The 21,596-nt window shown below is 40.0% G+C and overlaps 3 protein-coding genes across 3 annotated transcripts; all 3 read right to left on the bottom strand.

The window, feature by feature from the left end:
* Positions 1-272: 272 nt before the first annotated feature.
* LOC310941839 (extracellular calcium-sensing receptor-like) lies at positions 273-6,650 on the bottom strand (the record flags this gene model as incomplete). Its single annotated transcript, XM_083907087.1, has 12 exons — positions 273-1,183; positions 1,255-1,378; positions 1,811-2,038; positions 3,081-3,356; positions 3,432-3,638; positions 3,823-4,092; positions 4,236-4,322; positions 4,467-4,761; positions 4,847-4,983; positions 5,988-6,054; positions 6,161-6,327; positions 6,639-6,650. 12 exons carry the CDS (start codon positions 6,648-6,650, stop codon positions 273-275), a joined length of 2,781 nt encoding a protein of 926 aa, XP_083763213.1.
* A 3,147-nt stretch (positions 6,651-9,797) lies between these two features.
* Positions 9,798-13,985, bottom strand: LOC310941838 (extracellular calcium-sensing receptor-like; the record flags this gene model as incomplete). The annotated part of the gene is made up of 8 exons (XM_083907086.1): positions 9,798-10,708; positions 10,787-10,910; positions 11,658-11,885; positions 12,228-12,503; positions 12,579-12,785; positions 13,043-13,312; positions 13,391-13,477; positions 13,725-13,985. 8 exons carry the CDS (start codon positions 13,983-13,985, stop codon positions 9,798-9,800), a joined length of 2,364 nt encoding a protein of 787 aa, XP_083763212.1.
* A 2,178-nt stretch (positions 13,986-16,163) lies between these two features.
* On the bottom strand, positions 16,164-18,040 carry LOC310941837 (extracellular calcium-sensing receptor-like; the record flags this gene model as incomplete). Its single annotated transcript, XM_083907085.1, has 4 exons — positions 16,164-17,074; positions 17,146-17,269; positions 17,702-17,929; positions 18,005-18,040. 4 exons carry the CDS (start codon positions 18,038-18,040, stop codon positions 16,164-16,166), a joined length of 1,299 nt encoding a protein of 432 aa, XP_083763211.1.
* Between the last annotated feature and the right edge of the window lie 3,556 nt (positions 18,041-21,596).

Here is a 21,596-nt window from a genome sequence, read left to right as displayed (position 1 = left end):
GCTATTTTAATTTGTGGGCACTCCTTTTATAGGTATCATGGATCTCATTGCGAGGGCATGGCTAAATAAAGATGAAAAATAATTTAAAAATGTACCTACTTGTTACTCAAGTAGGTAGTCAGTTAAAATTACATTAATTACCAACATTGGAAGAATAAACAGTGAGAGAAAAATAAAATAGAATATTCCTACTATGTTTTTAATCAGAATATTTGTTGTTTGTAAATTACAAAATACAGAGGATATGTAAAGAAACAGCAGTGCTAACAGTTTTATTTTGTGGTGCCTCGACCCATGATGGCTTTCTTTGTGTTTTTTTCTGGTCTCAACAGCATCATGTAACATTTAGGACCAAACAGCGCCAACAAGAGGCCAAAGCTGGAGGCCAGAATGGCAAATACCTCCACTGCATCTGCATATTTACCTGGTGAGTTAATGTAAGCAGGGACAAAGGCCACCCACACTGCACAGAAGATCAACATGCTGAAAGTGATGAGTTTGGCCTCATTGAAACTGTCTGGAAGATTTCTTGCTAGAAAAGCTAACAAGAAACTTAGGACAGCCAGTAAACCAATATAACCAAGTAAAACTGCAAAACCAACTGTGGACCCGACTGCACACTCATAAACTATTTTGTCACTGTGATACTGGGTGTTTTTATGAGGCGCTGGTGAAGCAGAGACAAGCCAGGCAGTGCAGATTGCTGCTTGAACAGAAGTCAGAACCAGAACTGTCCCTCTCTGCTGCACAGCACCAAACCACTTCAGACTGGACTCACCCCCTGGTTTGGAGGCCCTGAAAACAGCCAGAACCACCATGGTTTTCACCAGGATACATGAGACACAAAGCACAAAGCTGATGCCAAATGCTGCATGTCTTAGTTGGCAAGTCCATAATCTTGGTCGTCCAATGAACAGCAATGAACACAAGAAACACAGTTTGAGTGACAACAGGAGAAGAAAACTGAGTTCTGAATTGTTGGCACGAACTATAGGTGTGCTGTGATGATGGATGAAGATGCCCAGAACAACAACACAGATAAATGTGCCCAACAGTGAGGTGGTTGTCAAGCAGATACCCAGAGGCTCATGGTAGGAGAGGAACTCTGTTTTCTTAGGAACACAGTGGTCAAGCTGGGGGCTGGACCAGAAATCTTCTGGACAAATGGTGCACTCCATGGAGTCTGAGAAAAGAAAGTGATGAGAAACATTTGTATACAACATCTCTGAACTGTTTTTAAAGGTTTACACTCACCAGTAATATTGCTAATCTTTCCCTCAGAACAAGGGACACAGTCAAAACAACACACAGGTTCCCCCTTCTTTCTGGCCATGCGGGTACCTGGAGGACAGCTCTCACTGCACACTGACCGAGGAGGCTGTGTGGAGAAAAATCAGTCAGTTATTGCATCTTATGATGGCCCCTCTATACTTTTCCTTGTTCCGTGTCCGCACTGTGCAACGACCAGCAGTGCTCCCAGCAGACCCAGTCAACATTGTAATACTCTAATATTCAATTACTTCATCCACTATCACAATTATATGCTCCACTGTGCACTTGTTGTTGTTGTTCCTTGTTTGCTGTTATATAGCAATATATATATATATATACTGTATGTAGAATTTGTTGACTTTCTTTTGTGCGACTATCCCTTTGCTGCTGTGATACTGGGAATTTCCCCATTGTGGGACAATAAAGATGTATCGTATTGTATGGTATCATGACAAGAACACAAAATATGAGTCCAACCTGACATTCCATGCAATAGCATGGGCAAAGAGATAATAATGGAAACAAACAAAGACGTTACCTGTTTGGATTCAAAGTTCCAGAATATTTTCTCTTCATCCAGTGTCAGTTCTTCTCCTTTGAAAGCTGACCTCTTAACGTCACCCACTCTCTGAATTTTAGTTCTTCCATCAGGGAGCCACACCCAGTTCATGATGTCGTATATTGGTATGGTATCACCATTTTCATCAAATGTTACTTGATCACCAAATGTTGTTGTGAAGTTTACTTTTTCCAAGTAATACACAAGCTTTGGATAATAGAACCACACATAAAAACCAAACAAAAACGGCAATTACAGCTCATCAGTTGTTTTCCAGCTGACCAACAGATTCACACTTTTCTCATATAACATGTGCATGTTGACTTAAAAAAGATGTCAAATCCTGGATGAACAGGAACTTTCTAAATCTAAATGATGACAACACGGAAATCATTACTTTTGGACACACTGTCCTACTGGTCTTGTTTGCCCCCTTTTTGTAAATTTGACAAACAAGTGAAGTCTGTAATCAGGAAAAGCTTTTACCAACTGAGAGTTTTAGCCAAGGTCAAAGGCAACCTCCCCCATAGAGATCTGGAGAGGGAAATACACATTTTTACCACCTCGTAGCTGGATTAATGCAACTCCCTTTACTTTGGCATCAATAAATCAATGATATCTCATCTGCAACTCGTACAGAATGCTGCAGCACACCAATATTGGCCTCAGTCCACTGGCTACCAGTTCGTTGTAGGGTTGATTTTACAATTCTCTTAATTGTTTTAAAATCATTAAATGACCTGGCACTTCACTATCTGGCTGAACTGCGACACCTAAAACACCAAAATCAAAGCCGAAGTCCACAGGTGACAGAGACTTTGCAGTGGCAGATTAGAGGTGCCAAGACTATTGAGCATTTTAAATCATCTTAAATAACCTACTTTTACTCCAAAACTTTGTTTTTTTTTGTTATTGTTTGTTTTTGCTTTTATGTGTTTACTATTCTTTATAGTGTTTGAAATGTTTGTTTTTAGACCTTTTATATTAACCGTTTTTTATTTTGGTATTTTACGTTATTCTGTACAGCACTTTGGTCAATCTAGGTTGTTTTTAAATGTGTTTGTAGCAGTTCTATAAATAAACTTTGAGTTGAGTTGAGTTAAAAGGATTTTAATTATGAGTCAAGGTGAAAATGACTTGTATTGTGTATGTTATTCAACTTGAACAAAATACATTTACACTTCATTCAACTCTTAAATAAATACAAAAGGTGAAAGTGAAATTAAGAGTTTGTGAACTGATATCTCACCTGCCATGGCTCCAGTTTTTGGAAATGGGCACAGGTGTTGTTGCCGAAAGGTCCTCTCCCTGGCTCACACTGCAGCATGTCATCAAGAGCATATGCCAGAGCGTACACAGCCATATGCACATTATACTCTGGTCTGAGGTTTGAAACAGCAAATAACTCAGTCACCACATTCTTTATAACTTCCTGTCCAGTGCATAATTCTCCTCCAGCTTCCACCCAACCTGCTGGAGGTGGTGCAAATCTACAGTGAAATGTGTGTTCCCAAAACTGATTCACCTGGAAGATAATTATTTTGTATATTAAAGCCAGTATATTATATTCACGAATAACTAGTCGGTGGTAAATTCTCACCATGCTTTTTCCATCTGTGTTGTTTTGATTTAGGTCAGGACGTATTTGTAACAGGAAGTCTTTGAGTCCTGGTATTTCTCCTTGACGGATGGAGATGCCCAGTGTTCCACCCAGGTATGGCATGAAGTGGGGAGTCTGGAGCACATCAGCTAATGTCCAGGCTTCACTGGCAATCCACTGCAGGCCTGTTACATTCTGCCTCATCACCTGTACATTGCATTATAACAAGTTTATAAATGCACACGTTCCACAGTTGATGTCAAATCTCTGATGTATTCCATGCAATTTGAATTTGTCCTAGTAAAAACACCTTCAACTATTTATAGCTGAAACATTAGTTATGATATTTGATTTTTAAATGTTTTCAGTACATATCTCTTTCAGGACTGACCTCTTTCATGAGATTAATTGTGCGACTCTTATTTGCAAACACAATCACCACTCGAGCTGTAGATTTCCTCATCACATCCACTATTCTCCTTAGTTCAGCAGGGTCATCACTCCAGGGCAAAATCTCTGTGTAAGCCAGACAACCTCCACCAGCTGGACCCAGATCAGAGTGAAAGGATCGGGCAGCGTGGACTCCATAATCATCATCACTGATGATCAGACCTGCCCAAGTCCAACCAAAGCCTTTTAGAATCTGAATCATAGCATTCACCTATGTGGACACAGAGCCGAGGGATTAGTGCACAGGCTGGAATTATCTTTCACTAGAAATCCTGCTCAACAGGTTAACCAAAGACTCATGTTTAATCACTGTCTTTAAGTGTTGAATGTCTGACACCACATTTTTTTTTTCACCTGAAAAGCATCACTCGGGACCGTCCTAAAGAAAGACGGAAACTTTTGTCGATCACTCAGGCAGGAACATGTGGCAAAATAACTCACCTGCAAAAATTATATTGCATTTACTAAAAATATAATTGTCTCAAAAAGCTTTCCAATGTTGAATATTTGATCAAATTATATTTGTTTGACATTAAATTCAAATATGTTTGAACAATGATTGATTTGAGAGGCAGATAAACTTACCAGAGGCACTCTGTACAAACCTAACAATGATGATATGGCAATAGAACGGGTGGAGGAAGAATCACCCACAATCCCTAGGACTGAAGGTGTTCCTACACAGTTCTCCTCTAATGTAACTTGCTCTTCTTGACCACTGACTAAGGACAGTGATGCAGGGAATGCAATTCCTAGTTGGATGCAGTTATCATACAGACTGTATCCCAGAGTCACATTAGGCAGCAGGTTGGCATTTCTGTTGATCTCATCAATAGCAAAGGCCATGGTCTGAGCCTGTATGAATCCTAGAAGATTAAAACTAACACAAACTGCTATTAAAAATACTTTACACAGTAACTCTGCAAAGTTATACGTTTGACAATTACAGACGCTGTCAGACTCACCCATAGCAGGTGGGCAGCTCTGGCTCTGAGGTAAAAGTCCGGTCAGTATCAGTAGAAAATAGGTTGATTGCAAAAAGTCCACCGAGAATCACATCTCCTGTTTTGTGCATTCCATTAAGAATAAACTGTCCCTGTAACTGACAAGGGGATGAATAAAGAGTGGAGGACATAGCAGAGAAAAGGCAGCAGTACAACATTAGCGAGAGCAAGTTGTTATCTAAAAATCCCCTCATGACTTTCCTCTCCTTCAACCTGTTACTGAGTTCAGTCACATCACTACATCATCAATTTTATTGACTGATAACAATTTAATTTATTCTTACACATCACCGATCAGGGCAGAATAACAAGCTGTAGGGGCGGGCGTTCGGTAACGTCATGCATCATTTACATATAGTTACAGTATGTTGTCATTATCTTCATAGTGCAAGTGTTTGTATTTCAGTTTTTAAATGTTTTACATCAGTGTGTTTGTTGTTGTCCAGTATTTTTAGTCACATTTTGTAAATGAATAAATGACGCAAAATTTTATTGAGCTTCTATGTTTCTGTTTGCAATAAACTAATATATTAGCTCTTATCTTCAACTATACAAATAAACTCCCAAAGTATTTAATAAAGCTCCAGTAGGGAGCCTGGACCAAGTGGGACCACATAGGCGGAGCCAGACTCACCTGTGTGCCGGAGGAATGGGTGGAACGCCCACTGCGAGCCTATTGAGGTGTGCTGCAGGGGTTTTGCAGGCAAGTCCTTACACCAGGTCCTGGGTATCCTTGGGATTTGTGGACTGCACAGGCAAAGAGGCATCAAAAACATCCTGGAAGCATCTGAGAAGTCTTCATGTTGGCTCTGGTTAAAGAGGGGTTAGGGTGTCTGATGAAGATCCGAAACACCCTATGACCCCGGGAGCATCACTGATGTGTCCAGGTTGCACCATGAGGTGTATTATAGTACTAATCCAGTATGCCAAGGCCATTGACTTCGGGGAAGCTGGATGACAAACGAAAAATGTGGTGACAACTGGAGAGACGGTCGACAGCCCGGAAAGACAGCAACTGGGGCAGGGAGGGGTAGCATCCCGAGCTGCAGCTCTCACAAGGGAGCACCCAAACAGCACTACGAAGAACCCTAATGAGACATACCCCCAGGGATGCCCGAGAGGGGAGGAGAATGAGTGCCCCGAACTGACGGATTTCCTGGAAATGACCCCTGCAAATGGACAATTGACTATGAGTGCAGTCTGCAAAAACCTGACGGGTGTAAAGATACATCAGACCAAGATCGGCTGCCTAAGGAAACCTGTGGCGCAACGCACAGTGCCAGCACCCTGTACGGCACCTGATGAGACGGAGGATGATCCAGGCCGGGACTCTCCCCACAGTGCCCAGAACCTCCAAGCACCACAGGCGCAACCTCGTTAGGGCATCGTCGGATATTGTGGCCCGTTGCCAACAAGGAGTTAATGAAGATGTTGATACAGCCCTGGACGTAACAGCCAAGGGTTATGTGGACCCAATTACATGTAATTCTTCCATGTCGTGATGGACCAGGCTAGTTTTAAGATGGACTTATCCTCTTTAATGAGGATCAGTGGTAGTGGGTCATCTTTCAAATTAAAAAATCCCTGGCTCCAATATTGTATTTGCTTTTCTGGCAAACAACTTAGGATAGGATTTCCACTTTAATACATATTTTCTTACATATTTTGCTGTTGTTCTTTGAGCAGTAACATAGACCTGACGCATGCAAAGCACTCACATGTGTAGTTACTGTAGTCCTGCAATGATATATGCCTGTCCGATCATCCCTATAGGAGTGTGGAGTGACTGTTTGGCAGGTTGATACTTACAATGAACCATAAAACACTGGACAAGATGATAAATACCCCTTAAATGTTCTCCACCGCACATAAAGACAATGTTACCAACCACCAGAGGGGTGGTAAGGTTTTTCACCTTAATAATGTTGGACCTATGTTGAACAATTAAGTCATTCTGCAGTCGACCTTTCAAGGTTCAAGGAATCTAAATTGTTCCAGAGGGGCACTATGTTGTATAACAAAAGTAACCATATACATTTAAAACATATCAGTACCATAAATACAATCCCAAATAAAAAATATATTTGGAAGTGACAAATTCACTGTGAAAGGCTTGGAGTAACCATATAAACAGGGCTTGCTTTAGTTATTTTCGTTTATGTAAATTCTAATTATCTTTCTCTCTCTACATGAGGGTGGTGGGGGAGCTGGTGCCAATCTCAGCTGACAGAGGGCAAAAGGCTGAGTACACCCTGGACAGGTCGCCAGTCCATCACAGGCCAAAATTTCTCAAACAAACAAAGAAATGTTCCTATGGACGAGTTTGAAACATATAATGCAGATTTAATTTAATTGAATGGTCTCGCATACTTCAGGAAAGGATCCAGCCTGCAGCCTGATGTGGAGGCTGTAGTGTATTAGCAGTGTATGTTGGGTTTGATGTAAATTCAGTGATGGACAAACTGAAATGCAAGTTTGATTTGAATAATTTTGTAAGGATACACAATAATTCTGAAATGACACACCTGAAGTACAAATTATATATATTTATTTAAAAAAAAGTTAATCACTAATATTCACTTACTTGAGCGAAAATTAGAAAGGTCCTACTATATTTGTGAAGGGATGAAAACAATTTGCTTTACTTTTGTTTCTTGTAGCAAATTTTTAATAGATGGAAATACTAGGTCAGTTGTGCTGTACATGTGAGTCACATAATGTTAATGGAATACAATTACATTTCATAATTTGTCAGATGCTTTGATTTGAATTGTCTGCCTGGTTATATTGGAAGAACTCAGAGTGCGCCAATTCAATATAATTTGTGCAGCACCAATTCACAACATACATTATTTCAAGGCACTTTACATGGTAGGGCCAAGACCTTACAATTATTACAGAGCGACCCAACAGGAACACAATTAGCCTGCACTTGGCAGTGTAAAGAAAAAACTCCCTTTTTGTCAAGGCTGCAATGCACTGAAACACAGTGGACCCAACAGCACAAGGCAGAGGCAGAGATCTCAGTTCGAACAAGAGTGTTTTATTTGAACGAATCAAAGTCCTACACTTGGTCAGGCAATAAGTCCAAAACAGGGTCAGATAAGAGTGAGCCAGGCTCCGGAGAACAATATGGAGCAGACGTAACAAGCCAAAGGGAAACTTTGGAGGAGGGCATATTTAAAGGAACAAGAACCAGGTGCAGACAAACAGGTAATCAACATGACCAGACAAGACAGATGAAGTGGAGAAAGAAAAACCCTTTACCAAAATAAAACCAGGAGTACACATGAACTAATCTAACTGACCCAGACGAAACACTTAACTCGGGACATGACTTGGCAAGAAAGCCAAGTGGAACAAAGACAATGCTCACATTGGAAAACATGCTACTTTAGATAGGAAGGAGATGAAGTCCACACATGACTGCAGCCTATTGGCTCTTCGCTCAAGTGTCCTATGAAAAGAAGACTAGCGCTACTGTTGTGCTCTTCTCGCAGCTCATAAGCTTTGTTTCGCCGCTAATATGGTAACTTAAGAACAACGCTTTTCATGTTGGACACTGTTTCTAGTTCCCCTATGTACTTCATTATTTCCATTGCATTGAAACTGCTCCTCCACAACATGGCATAATCCTGCAGTAACTATGAGTTGTCAGATTTTATGGGGGATAGTAGATAACTTTTTCAAGGTAAGCACAGGAGATTTTGTATTTAATTTCAAAAATGTTCTTTTCGCAAGTCCTTTTGATAGCTTGTCATTGAGGACATTGTCATTATTATTGTATGGATTGGTTCATTGTTGATTGTTGTTGGCTCCTTTTTTTTTGTAATTTAGAGATCAATTAGGGGCCAATGTGTAGGATCCACATTTACCTTTAAAGTCATGCATTTATTTGTCATAATGTGTACAGCCTCCATTGGAGAGAGCTGCTAACCTATAAATGGGGCATTGGCACAACCTGTGATAATTAATCAAATGGTTGGAAATTATTGTGTATCCCTACAGAAATTTGAATGATGCGTTTGTTTGGTGATGCCCAAAGCCGAATTAAAATCGAATTCAGCATTCACTGCGAATACACTACAGCCTGTGCATCAGGCTGCAGGTGATCCACTGGATAATTTCAGGGAATGTATATGAGACCATGTAGGCAGCATCGACAGAGTCTGTTGACTGATCTGTCCTGTCTGATTCACTGAGGAAAGAGTTAGTCAGCAGAGCGCCATATCAATTAAAATCACACTCCAGAAAGAGCATGGGAAACGTATATTTGTTGTCCTGAGAAATCTGACCAGATTAACAACTGAGTTACATCTGCAGGATGAGTTTTCAACTAGTACATAAAGCATGCAAATTGCATTGTATTTTTGAGAAATAAATGAAATTTACATGGAAAAATAAAAATCTAATTATAATGTCTTTGGAAACCACTTCGCTGATGCTTTTGCGGTGTGGTGGGTGGAGCACTAAATCTAAATCTTACCTAGGGCACGAAAATAACTGGAGCCAGCACTGTATATAGTTATACCAATGAAGGGAAAAAAAAGCCACCACTGGCTTTAAAATGACTCACTATAAATGTACTTGTATTTCAGTTTTCATTTATTGTTGTTCTTGGTTTTTAAATGTATGTGGTTACTGCTGTTGTACAATATAAGATAAGATAAACTTTATTTATCCCACAAAGGGGAAATTCACTTGTTACAGAAAGCAAAAAACAGTTAAAACTGACGTGGGCAGACAGTAAAAAAGACAAAACCACAAAAACAAGCAAGTGATTAAAAAAGGTAAAACAGAACAAATCGGGGTAACTTAACTTCCCCTAACCTTGAAATGTTTCTGGGGAAAGTGGAAATGCAGCTAGTGGACAAGTAGACAAATAGGCAGAGAGACAGCAGTGTTCACAGTTTTACTTTGTGGTGCTTCGACCCATGATGGCTTTCTTTGTGTTTCTCTCTGGTCTCAACAGGATTATATAACATTTTGGTCCAAACAGTGCCACCAATAGGCCAAAACTGGAGGCCAGAATGGCAAATACCTCCACTGCATCTGCATATTTGCCTGGTGAGCTGATGTAAGCAGGGACAAAGGCCACCCACACTGCACAGAAGATCAACATGCTGAAAGTGATATGTTTGGCCTCATTGAAACTGTCTGGAAGATTTTTTGCAAGAAAAGCTAATAAACAACTGAGGACAGCCAGTAAACCAATATAACCAAGTAAAACTGCAAAACCAACTGTGGACCCAACTGCACATTCATAAACTATCTTGTCACTGTGATACTGTGTGTTTTTATGAGGCACTGGTGAAGCAGAGACAAGCCAGGCAGTGCAGATTACTGCTTGAACAGAAGTCAGAACCAGAACTGTCCCTCTCTGCTGCACAGCACCAAACCACTTCAGACTGGACTCACCTCCTGGTTTGGAGGCCCTGAACACAGCCAGAACCACCATAGTTTTCACCAGGATACATGAGACACAAAGCACAAAGCTGATGCCAAATGCTGCATGTCTTAGTTGGCAAGTCCATAATCTGGGTCGTCCAATGAACAGCAATGAACACAAGAAACACAATTTGATTGACACCAAGAGAAGAAAACTGAGTTCTGAATTGTTGGCACGAACTATAGGTGTGCTGTGATGATGGATGAAGATGCCCAGAACAACAACACAGATAAATGTGCCCAACAGTGACGTGGTTGTCAAGCAGATACCCAGAGGCTCATGGTATGAGAGGAACTCTGTTTTCTTAGGAACACAATGGTCACGCTGGGGGCTGGACCAGAAATCTTCTGGACAACTGGTGCACTCCATGGAGTCTGAGAAAAGAGGGAAAGTGATGAGATACATGTTTATACAACATCTCTGAACTGTGGTGTTTAAAACTTTACACTCACCAGTTGTGTTGCTGATCTTTCCCTCAGAACAAGGGACACAGTCAAAACAACACTCAGGTTCTCCTGTCTTTGTGGCCATGCGGGTACCTGGAGGACAGCTCTCACTGCACACTGACCGAGGAGGCTGCGCAGAGAAAAATCAGTATATTTTTTATATCTTTTAAGGGACACTTCATACTGTTCTGTGTCCACAGAGAGTTGCTATGGATTTTTCATCTGTGCATCCATGGCAAAGGTTCCATTTATAAAATAAAATGAGTATCTGTGCCATCTCATGTTGAAACTGATGTGGAGTTGATCTGACATCACCTCACAAAAGCAGTGGTTTCTCACCAGGAGGTCAGCCCCATTCATATTGTAATCTTAAATATTCCCCAGGCAATCGACTAGACTAGTCCCAACTAAACTAGTCCCATCAACTAGACTTGAAAGACTGTTCAATGGACCTTGAAAATGCTAGTATTGATGACCACTAAAAGCTGCTTTACACTAAAGTTTTGCCATTCACACCAATTCACTCACACATTCATACAGGGCTTCTATGTGCATTTTCTATCACTCATCTTTCATACCCATTCACATGCTGCAAGCATAGCCGTCAGGAACGATGTGGGGTTAAGTGACTTGTCCAAGAACACATCAGCATGTAGACGAGCCTAGCTGGGAATCAAACCCCCTTGATTTGAAAGACAACTTTCTCTACCACTAAGTGTAAATGTAAGTGCATGTAGGGTTTGTCAGTACCATCACACACGGGTGGATGACATCATTCATGTCAGATGAACCATAGCAAACCTCTATGGTCTCAGAGGAAAAGTAAGACTCTTGACCAATGATTGGGGGGAAAAGACAGTAGAAAATTAGAAATAACCTGTTTGGATTCAAAGTTCCAGAAGATTTTGTCTTCCTCCAGTGTGAGTTCTTCACCTTTGAAGGCTGACCTCTTAACGTCACCCACGTAGTGAACTTTAGTTCTTCCATCAGCGAGCCACACCCAATTTATGATGTCATATATTGGTAAGGCATCACCATTCTCATCAAATGACACCTGATCACCAAATGTTGTGGTGAAGTTGACTTTTTCCAAGTAATGTACAAGCTTTGGATAATAGAATCAGACACAAGAGGGAAAACATTTATAAAAAAGTGAATGTTTGTAAATTATAAAGCATTATTGGTAATAAGTGTGTGAATACAGCAAATCTACAGTGGAAATATGAGGTATTCATCTGGTAATTTATATTGCATTGTTTATATTAATCTCCTTTGAAGTCACATGACTATTATATACTTACACGTTGACTTATAATACCCTGTCTGCTTGCTGTATAGGGAAAGTGAGATGCTTCAATATGTTAATGTATTAAGTAATGTATTAAGTTCTTCCACTTACACTTTACACAAGGGTTATTAAGAGTTGAGTGTAAACTATATATCTCACCTGCCATGGCTCCAGTCGTTGCAAATGAGCACAGGTGTTGTTGCTGAAAGGTCCTCTCCCTGGCTCACACTGCAGCATGTCATCAAGAGCATACGCCAGAGCGTACACAGCCTTATACACATTATATTCTGGCCTGAGGTTTGAAACATCAAATAAATCAGACTCCACATTCTCTATAACTTCCTGTCCAGTGCATAATTCTCCTCCAGCTTCCACCCAACTTGCTGGAGGTGGTGCAAATCTACACTGAAATGTGTGTTCCCAAAACTGATTCACCTGCAATTAAGTAAATTTTCGAATTAATGCCAATATATCATTCTTACAAATAGCAAGTCAGATGGAAACTCTCACCACACTTTTTCCATCAGTGCTGCGTTGATGCAGGCCAGGACGTATTTGTAACAGGAAGTCCCTGAGTCCTGGTATTTCTCCTCGACGGATGGCGATGCCCAGTGTTCCACCCAGGTACGGCATGAGGTGGGGAGTCTGGAGCACATCAACTGATGACCAGGCTTCACTGGCCATCCACTGCAGGCCCATCACATTTTGCCTCACCACCTGTACATTGCATTATCACAAGTATATTAAGTGATGTTTTCATACTGTGAATTAAAAAGTAAAATGTAGTTCTCACAGTTGACGTCATTCACAAACGTGTGTTGTATTACAGGGAAAATTTAATTTGTCCTGGTAAACATTCTTAGTAGAAAACCTTCTTAGAAACAGCTCTAACTATTTAAAAGTAATATATTACTAATACAATCTGTTTTTCAATGGCTAAAAGGTTTTTGCAACAGATCTTTCTCAGGACTGACCTCTTTGATGAGGTTAATCATTTGAGGCTTATGTGCAAACACTATCACCACTCGAGCTGTAGATTTCCTCATCACATCCACTATTCTCCTTAGTTCAGCAGGGTCGTCACCCCAGGGCAAAATCTCTGTGTAAGCCAGACAACCTCCACCAGCTGGACCCAGATCAGAGTGAAAGGATCGGGCAGCGTGGACTCCATAATCATCATCACTGATGAGCAGACCTGCCCAAGTCCAACCAAAGTGTTTTAGAATCTGAACCATAGCGTTCACCTTTGGACACAGAGCAGATGGATTAGTGCACAGACTTGAAATGACTAGTGAAACACTTTTTTGGAGATAGATTTTCACCTGAAACGCATCATTTGGGATCGTCCTGAAGAAAGATGGGAACTTTTGTCGGTCACTCAGGCAGGAACATGTGGCAAAATAACTCACCTGCAAAATGAAAAAAAAGAGTATGTCTTTAAAATAAATATATAAAATATGAAATAAAACATAAAATAAAATAAAGTATAATAATAAATATAGTGTGATTTGTATCAAAATTTCAAGGTTGATTACTCAATTGTCAGAACTTTGTTCAATGCAGTTTGAAATAATTATTTAATTTCAATTTCAATTAAAATCTCAAAAATTAACCACAATAATGACTGAGTTGAAAAACTTGGTAACCAAAACTTACCAGAGGCACTTTGTACAAACCTAAGACTGTAGAAATGGCTATTGAATTTGAAGAGGTCGAACCACCCACAATCCCTAGGACTGGAGGAGTTCCTATACAGTTCTCCTCTAATTTAACTTGCTCTTCTTGACCACTCACTAAGGTCAGTGCTGCACAAAATCCAATTCCTAGTTGGATACAGTTATCATACAGACTGTATCCCAGAGTGACATTAGAAAGCAGGTTGGAGTTTCTGTTGATCTCATCTATTGCAAAGGCCATGGTCTGAGCCTGTCTGAATCCTATAATGTCAACACTAACACAATATATATGAGTAAGTAACTCTGAAAAGCTACATATGTTTCACAACTACAGATACTGTCAAACTCACCCATAGCAGGTCGGCAGCTGTGGCTGTGAGGTAAAAGTTAGGTCAGGATCAGCAGAAAAGAAGTTGATCGGAAAAATCCCACCAAGAATCACATCTCCAGTTTTGTGCATCCCATTTAGATTAAACTTGTCCAGTAACTGACAAGAGGAGGAATAAAGAGAGGAGGACACAGCCGAGGAAAAGCAGGAAAACATGAGCAACACATTGTTTTCAAAACCCCTCATGACTTTAATCTTGTTTGTCCATTTACTGAGTTCTTTTCCATCACATCAGCCATTTTATTGACTTATCACCTATCAGGGCCAAATACATGGCAGAAGGGGCAGGTCCTCAGCAACGTCATGTGTTATTTACATATAATTCCAAATCTATAACAAAATACATTCTATTTTTGGTCATGAATAGCATACATTATGCAATAAACATTTAAACAGTACTGGGATCTTGGAAAAACATTTATTATTGAAAAATATCTACAATATAAAATCAAATTCAGCATCTTTCAGGTCACTGGAACATGAACAACAATCAAATAAGTCAACAATAAACATATGGTGGCCTCAAGAACAGCTTTCAAATTAGAAAAGGTAGTTAGCTCTACTTCCACGCAAATACTCTTGTCTGAAGGAACTTCACCTGTTTCCTGACTCCCCGCCTGGCATTTTATAGACTGCGCTCTGTAGGAATTCCCACACATGCTTACACTGATTTGGATATTCAATGTCAAAGATACCTTGAAGCAGACATCAATGGCCTTAAACCTGTAAGACCCACTGTTGTAAAATTACAACGTTACTTTAAGCCATCCCAAAGAACAATCTTTAATCTTGTTTTAATCTGTTATATTTTATCTGTTTTTTTTACCACATTGACATTGGGTCTTATTGTTCAGTCTCACAATGCTAGTGGATGTTACATTTGTTTATAAGTCCCGATTTATGGCGGTTTCCTCCGAACAAAATCTCTTTGTTTCATTGGACTGGATTAATCAGATTCACGTAACTAAAATGTCTTTTACATTTTTTTGGTTATCACAATGTCTAGAGCACATGCATCTATTCCACAATAACTGAATATGTATCACATTTCATTTATAGCTTGTTATGTATTTGTTGCAATTTTACAACACTGTGTCTTGGTGGTAGTCAAAATAGCAGGCTTGTTGCAGGGGGCACAAACAGGTTGTATTCCCTCCACAACACCACTGCCTGAAACAGTATTTTCTTTATACATGAACAGTACACATTATATACATTATAACCTTGTGTTGTGTTCTGGTCAAATTTGACTGATTTAAAAGTTTTATCTCTAAATCAAATGTAGTAAATTTGATCAGGCTGACCTAAAATCCATGTCTTTGTCCACAAAGAGGATATGAACAGACAATTCAGTTCTGGGAAAGGTGAAAATGTTCCTGAATGTGGGGTGTTGATGTAAGTGGGGGTATTCATGTTATTCTTTTAGTATGATAAGTAGCGAGCATAGAATGCATAGATGCTCAGAATAGACCATCCAAGAGATGTGCACACCTGTCATTGGATGTAAGCAAGGACCAAGTTGCACATGACCCAGCCCCAAGTCTCTGACCACAACAACCTTCGCTACAGGCTGTGACAAACCCAGTGATCCAGATGGATCCTGGCACTTATAGACTTTTTACTTCCTATTCTTTGTAATTGTGTACTCCCTGCACGTCTGTCCGTCCAGGGAGTGGATCCCTCACCCGTGGTTCTCCCTAAGGTTTCTACCCTTTTTTCCCTGTTACAAGGGTTTTTTCCCTGGTATTTTTTCCTTACACTGGTTGAAGGTCTAAGGACAGAGGATGTTACCAACCCTGTGAAGTCCCGTGAGACAAACTATGTTTTGTAAACTGTGGGCTATACAAATAAAGACTGATTGAGATTGATTGAAGTAGTCAGTTAAAATTACATTAATTACCAACATTGGAAAAATAAACAGTGAGAGAGAAATAAAATAAAATAATGCTAGTATGTTTTTAATCGTAATATATATTGTTTGTAAATTACAAAATACAGAGGATATATAAAGAAACAGCAGTGCTGACAGTTTTACTTTGTGGTGCCTCGACCCATGATGGCTTTCTTTGTGTTTTTTTCTGGTCTCAACAGCATCATGTAACATTTAGGTCCAAACAGCGCCAACAAGAGGCCAAAGCTGGAGGCCAGAATGGCAAATACCTCCACTGCATCTGCATATTTCCCTGGAGAGTTGATATAAGCAGGGACAAAGGCCACCCACACTGCACAGAAGATCAACATGCTGAAAGTGATGAGTTTGGCCTCATTGAAACTGTCTGGAAGATTCCTTGCTAGAAAAGCTAACAAGAAACTGAGGACAGCCAGTAAACCAATATAACCAAGTAAAACTGCAAAACCAACTGTGGACCCAACTGCACACTCATAAACTATCTTGTCACTGTGATACTGGGTGTTTTTATGAGGTGCTGGTGAAGCAGAGACAAGCCAGACAGTGCAGATTGCTGCTTGAACAGAAGTCAGAACCAGAACTGTCCCTCTCTGCTGCACAGCACCAAACCACTTCAGACTGGACTCCCCTCCTGGTTTGGAGGCCCTGAACACAGCCAGAACCACCATAGTTTTCACCAGGATACATGAGACACAAAGCACAAAGCTGATGCCAAATGCTGCATGTCTTAGTTGGCAAGTCCATAATCTGGGTCGTCCAATGAAGAGCAACGAACACAAGAAACACAGTTTGAGTGACACCAGGAGAAGAAAACTGAGTTCTGAATTGTTGGCACGAACTATAGGTGTTCTGTGATGATGGATGAAGATGCCCAGAACAACAACACAGATAAATGTGCCCAACAGTGAGGTGGTTGTCAAGCAGATACCCAGAGGCTCATGGTAGGAGAGGAACTCTGTTTTCTTAGGAACACAGTGGTCAAGCTGGGGGCTGGACCAGAAATCTTCTGGACAAATGGTGCACTCCATGGAGTCTGAGAAAAGAAAGTGATGAGAAACATTTGTATACAACATCTCTGAACTGTTTTTAAAGGTTTACACTCACCAGTAATATTGCTAATCTTTCCCTCAGAACAAGGGACACAGTCAAAACAACACACAGGTTCCCCCTTCTTTCTGGCCATGCGGGTACCTGGAGGACAGCTCTCACTGCACACTGACCGAGGAGGCTGTGTGGAGAAAAATCAGTCAGTTATTGCATCTTATGATGGCCCCTCCATACTTTTCCTTGTTCCGTGTCCGCACTGTGCAACGACCAGCAGTGCTCCCAGCAGACCCAGTCAACATTGTAATACTCTAATATTCAATTACTTCATCCACTATCACAATTATATGCTCCACTGTGCACTTGTTGTTGTTGTTCCTTGTTTGCTGTTATATAGCAATATATATATATATATACTGTATGTAGAATTTGTTGACTTTCTTTTGTGCGACTATCCCTTTGCTGCTGTGATACTGGGAATTTCCCCATTGTGGGACAATAAAGATGTATCGTATTGTATGGTATCATGACAAGAACACAAAATATGAGTCCAACCTGACATTCCATGCAATAGCATGGGCAAAGAGATAATAATGGAAACAAACAAAGACGTTACCTGTTTGGATTCAAAGTTCCAGAATATTTTCTCTTCATCCAGTGTCAGTTCTTCTCCTTTGAAAGCTGACCTCTTAACGTCACCCACTCTCTGAATTTTAGTTCTTCCATCAGGGAGCCACACCCAGTTCATGATGTCGTATATTGGTATGGTATCACCATTTTCATCAAATGATACTTGATCACCAAATGATGTTGTGAAGTTGACTTTTTCCAAGTAATACACAAGCTTTGGATAATAGAACCACACATAAAAACCAAACAAAAACGGCAATTACAGCTCATCAGTTGTTTGCCAACTGACCAACAGATTCACACTTTTCTCATATAACATGTGCATGTTGACTTAAAAAAGATGTCAAATCCTGGATGAACAGGAACTTTCTAAATCTAAATGATGACAACACGGAAATCATTACTTTTGGACACACTCTAATTCTGGTCTTCTTTGCGTCTCTTTTTGTAAATTTGACAAACAAGTGAAGTCTGTAATCAGGAAAAGCTTTTACCAACTGAGAGTTTTAGCCAAGGTCAAAGGCAACCTCCCCCATAGAGATCTGGAGAGGGAAATACACATTTTTACCACCTCGTAGCTGGATTAATGCAACTCCCTTTACTTTGGCATCAATAAATCAATGATATCTCATCTGCAACTCGTACAGAATGCTGCAGCACACCAATATTGGCCTCAGTCCACTGGCTACCAGTTCATTGTAGGGTTGATTTTACAATTCTCTTAATTGTTTTAAAATCATTAAATGACGTGGCACTTCACCATCTGGCTGAACTGCGACACCTAAAACACCAAAATCAAAGCCGAAGTCCACAGGTGACAGAGACTTTGCAGTGGCAGATTAGAGGTGCCCAGACTGTTGAGCATTTTAAATCATCTTTAATAACCTACTTTTACTCCATAACTTTGTTTTTTTTGTTATTGTTTGTTTTTGCTTTTATGTGTTTACTATTCTTTATAGTGTTTTAAGACCTTTTTTAGACCTTTTATATTAACCGTTTTTTATTTTGGTATTTTACGTTATTCTGTACAGCACTTTGGTCAATCTAGGTTGTTTTTAAATGTGTTTGTAGCAGTTCTATAAATAAACTTTGAGTTGAGTTGAGTTAAAAGGATTTTAATTATGAGTCAAGGTGAAAATGACTTGTATTGTGTATGTTATTCAACTTGAACAAAATACATTTACACTTCATTCAACTCTTAAATAAATACAAAAGGTGAAAGTGAAATTAAGAGTTTGTGAACTGATATCTCACCTGCCATGGCTCCAGTTTTTGGAAATGGGCACAGGTGTTGTTGCCGAAAGGTCCTCTCCCTGGCTCACACTGCAGCATGTCATCAAGAGCATATGCCAGAGCGTACACAGCCATATGCACATTATACTCTGGTCTGAGGTTTGAAACAGCAAATAACTCAGTCACCACATTCTTTATAACTTCCTGTCCAGTGCATAATTCTCCTCCAGCTTCCACCCAACCTGCTGGAGGTGGTGCAAATCTACAGTGAAATGTGTGTTCCCAAAACTGATTCACCTGGAAGATAATTATTTTGTATATTAAAGCCAGTATATTATATTCACGAATAACTAGTCGGTGGTAAATTCTCACCATGCTTTTTCCATCTGTGTTGTTTTGATTTAGGTCAGGACGTATTTGTAACAGGAAGTCTTTGAGTCCTGGTATTTCTCCTTGACGGATGGAGATGCCCAGTGTTCCACCCAGGTATGGCATGAAGTGGGGAGTCTGGAGCACATCAGCTAATGTCCAGGCTTCACTGGCAATCCACTGCAGGCCTGTTACATTCTGCCTCATCACCTGTACATTGCATTATAACAAGTTTATAAATGCACACGTTCCACAGTTGATGTCAAATCTCTGATGTATTCCATGCAATTTGAATTTGTCCTAGTAAAAACACCTTCAACTATTTATAGCTGAAACATTAGTTATGATATTTGATTTTTACATGTTTTCAGTACATATCTCTTTCAGGACTGACCTCTTTCATGAGATTAATTGTGCGACTCTTATTTGCAAACACAATCACCACTCGAGCTGTAGATTTCCTCATCACATCCACTATTCTCCTTAGTTCAGCAGGGTCATCACTCCAGGGCAAAATCTCTGTGTAAGCTAGACAACCTCCACCAGCTGGACCCAGATCAGAGTGAAAGGATCGGGCAGCATGGACTCCATAATCATCATCACTGATGATCAGACCTGCCCAAGTCCAACCAAAGCCTTTTAGAATCTGAATCATAGCATTCACCTATGTAGACACAGAGCAGAGGGATTAGTGCACAGGCTGGAATTATCTTTCACTAGAAATCCTGCTCAACAGGTTAACCAAAGACTCATGTTTCATCACTGTCTTTAAGTGTTGAATGTCTGACACCACATTTTTTTTTTTTCACCTGAAAAGCATCACTCGGGACCGTCCTAAAGAAAGACGGAAACTTTTGTCGATCACTCAGGCAGGAACATGTGGCAAAATAACTCACCTGCAAAAATGATATTGCATTTACTAAAAATATAATTGTCTCAAAAAGCTTTCCAATGTTGAATATTTGATTAAATTATTTTTGTTTGACATTAAATTCAAATATGTTTGAACAATGATTGATTTGAGAGGCAGATAAACTTACCAGAGGCACTCTGTACAAACCTAACAATGATGATATGGCAATAGAACGGGTGGAGGAAGAATCACCCACAATCCCTAGGACTGAAGGAGTTCCTACACAGTTCTTCTCTAATGTAACTTGCTCTTCTTGACCACTGACTAAGGACAGTGATGCAGGGAATGCAATTCCTAGTTGGATGCAGTTATCATACAGACTGTATCCCAGAGTCACATTAGGCAGCAGGTTGGCATTTCTGTTGATCTCATCAATAGCAAAGGCCATGGTCTGAGCATCTATGAATCCTAGAAGATTAAAACTAACACAAACTGCTATTAAAAATACTTTACACAGTAACTCTGCAAAGTTATACGTTTCACAATTACAGACGCTGTCAGACTCACCCATAGCAGGTAGGCAGCTCTGGCTCTGAGGTAAAAGTCCGGTCAGTATCAGTAGAAAATAGGTTGATTGCAAAAAGTCCACCGAGAATCACATCTCCTGTTTTGTGCATTCCATTAGGAATAAACTGTCCCTGTAACTGACAAGAGGATGAATAAAGAGTGGAGGACATAGCAGAGAAAAGGCAGCAGTACAACATTAGCGAGAGCAAGTTGTTATCTAAAAATCCCCTCATGACTTTCCTCTCCTTCAACCTGTTACTGAGTTCAGTCACATCACTACATCATCAATTTTATTGACTGATAACAATTTGTTTTATTCTTACACATCACCGATCAGGGCAGAATAACAAGCTGTAGGGGCGGGCGTTCGGTAACGTCATGCATAATTTACATATAGTTACAGTATGTTGTCATTATCTTCATGGTGCAAGTGTTTGTATTTCAGTTTTTAAATGTTTTACATCAGTGTGTTTGTTGTTGTCCAGTATTTTTAGTCACATTTTGTAAATGAATAAATTACGCAAAATTTTATTGAGCTTCTATGTTTCTGTTTGCAATAAACTAATATATTAGCTCTTATCTTCAACTATACAAATAAACTCCCAAAGTATTTAATAAAGCTCCAGTCGGGAGCCTGGACCAAGTGGAATGGGTGGAAGGCCCACTGCGAGCCTATTGAGGTGTGCTGCAGGAGTTTTGCAGGCAAGTCCTTACACCAGGTCCTGGGTATCACATGTGTAGTTACTGTAGTCCTGCAATGATATATGCCTGTCCGATCATCCCTATAGGAGTGTGGAGTGACTGTTTGGCAGGTTGATACTTACAATGAACCATAAAACACTGGACAAGATGATAAATA

The sequence above is a fragment of the Microchirus variegatus genome (genome assembly GCF_963457635.1).
Source record: "Microchirus variegatus genome assembly, chromosome: 20".
NCBI lineage: Eukaryota > Metazoa > Chordata > Actinopteri > Pleuronectiformes > Soleidae > Microchirus > Microchirus variegatus.
The sequence above is the reverse complement of the archived record's forward strand: the minus strand, read 5'-3'. Positions and strand labels throughout refer to the sequence as shown.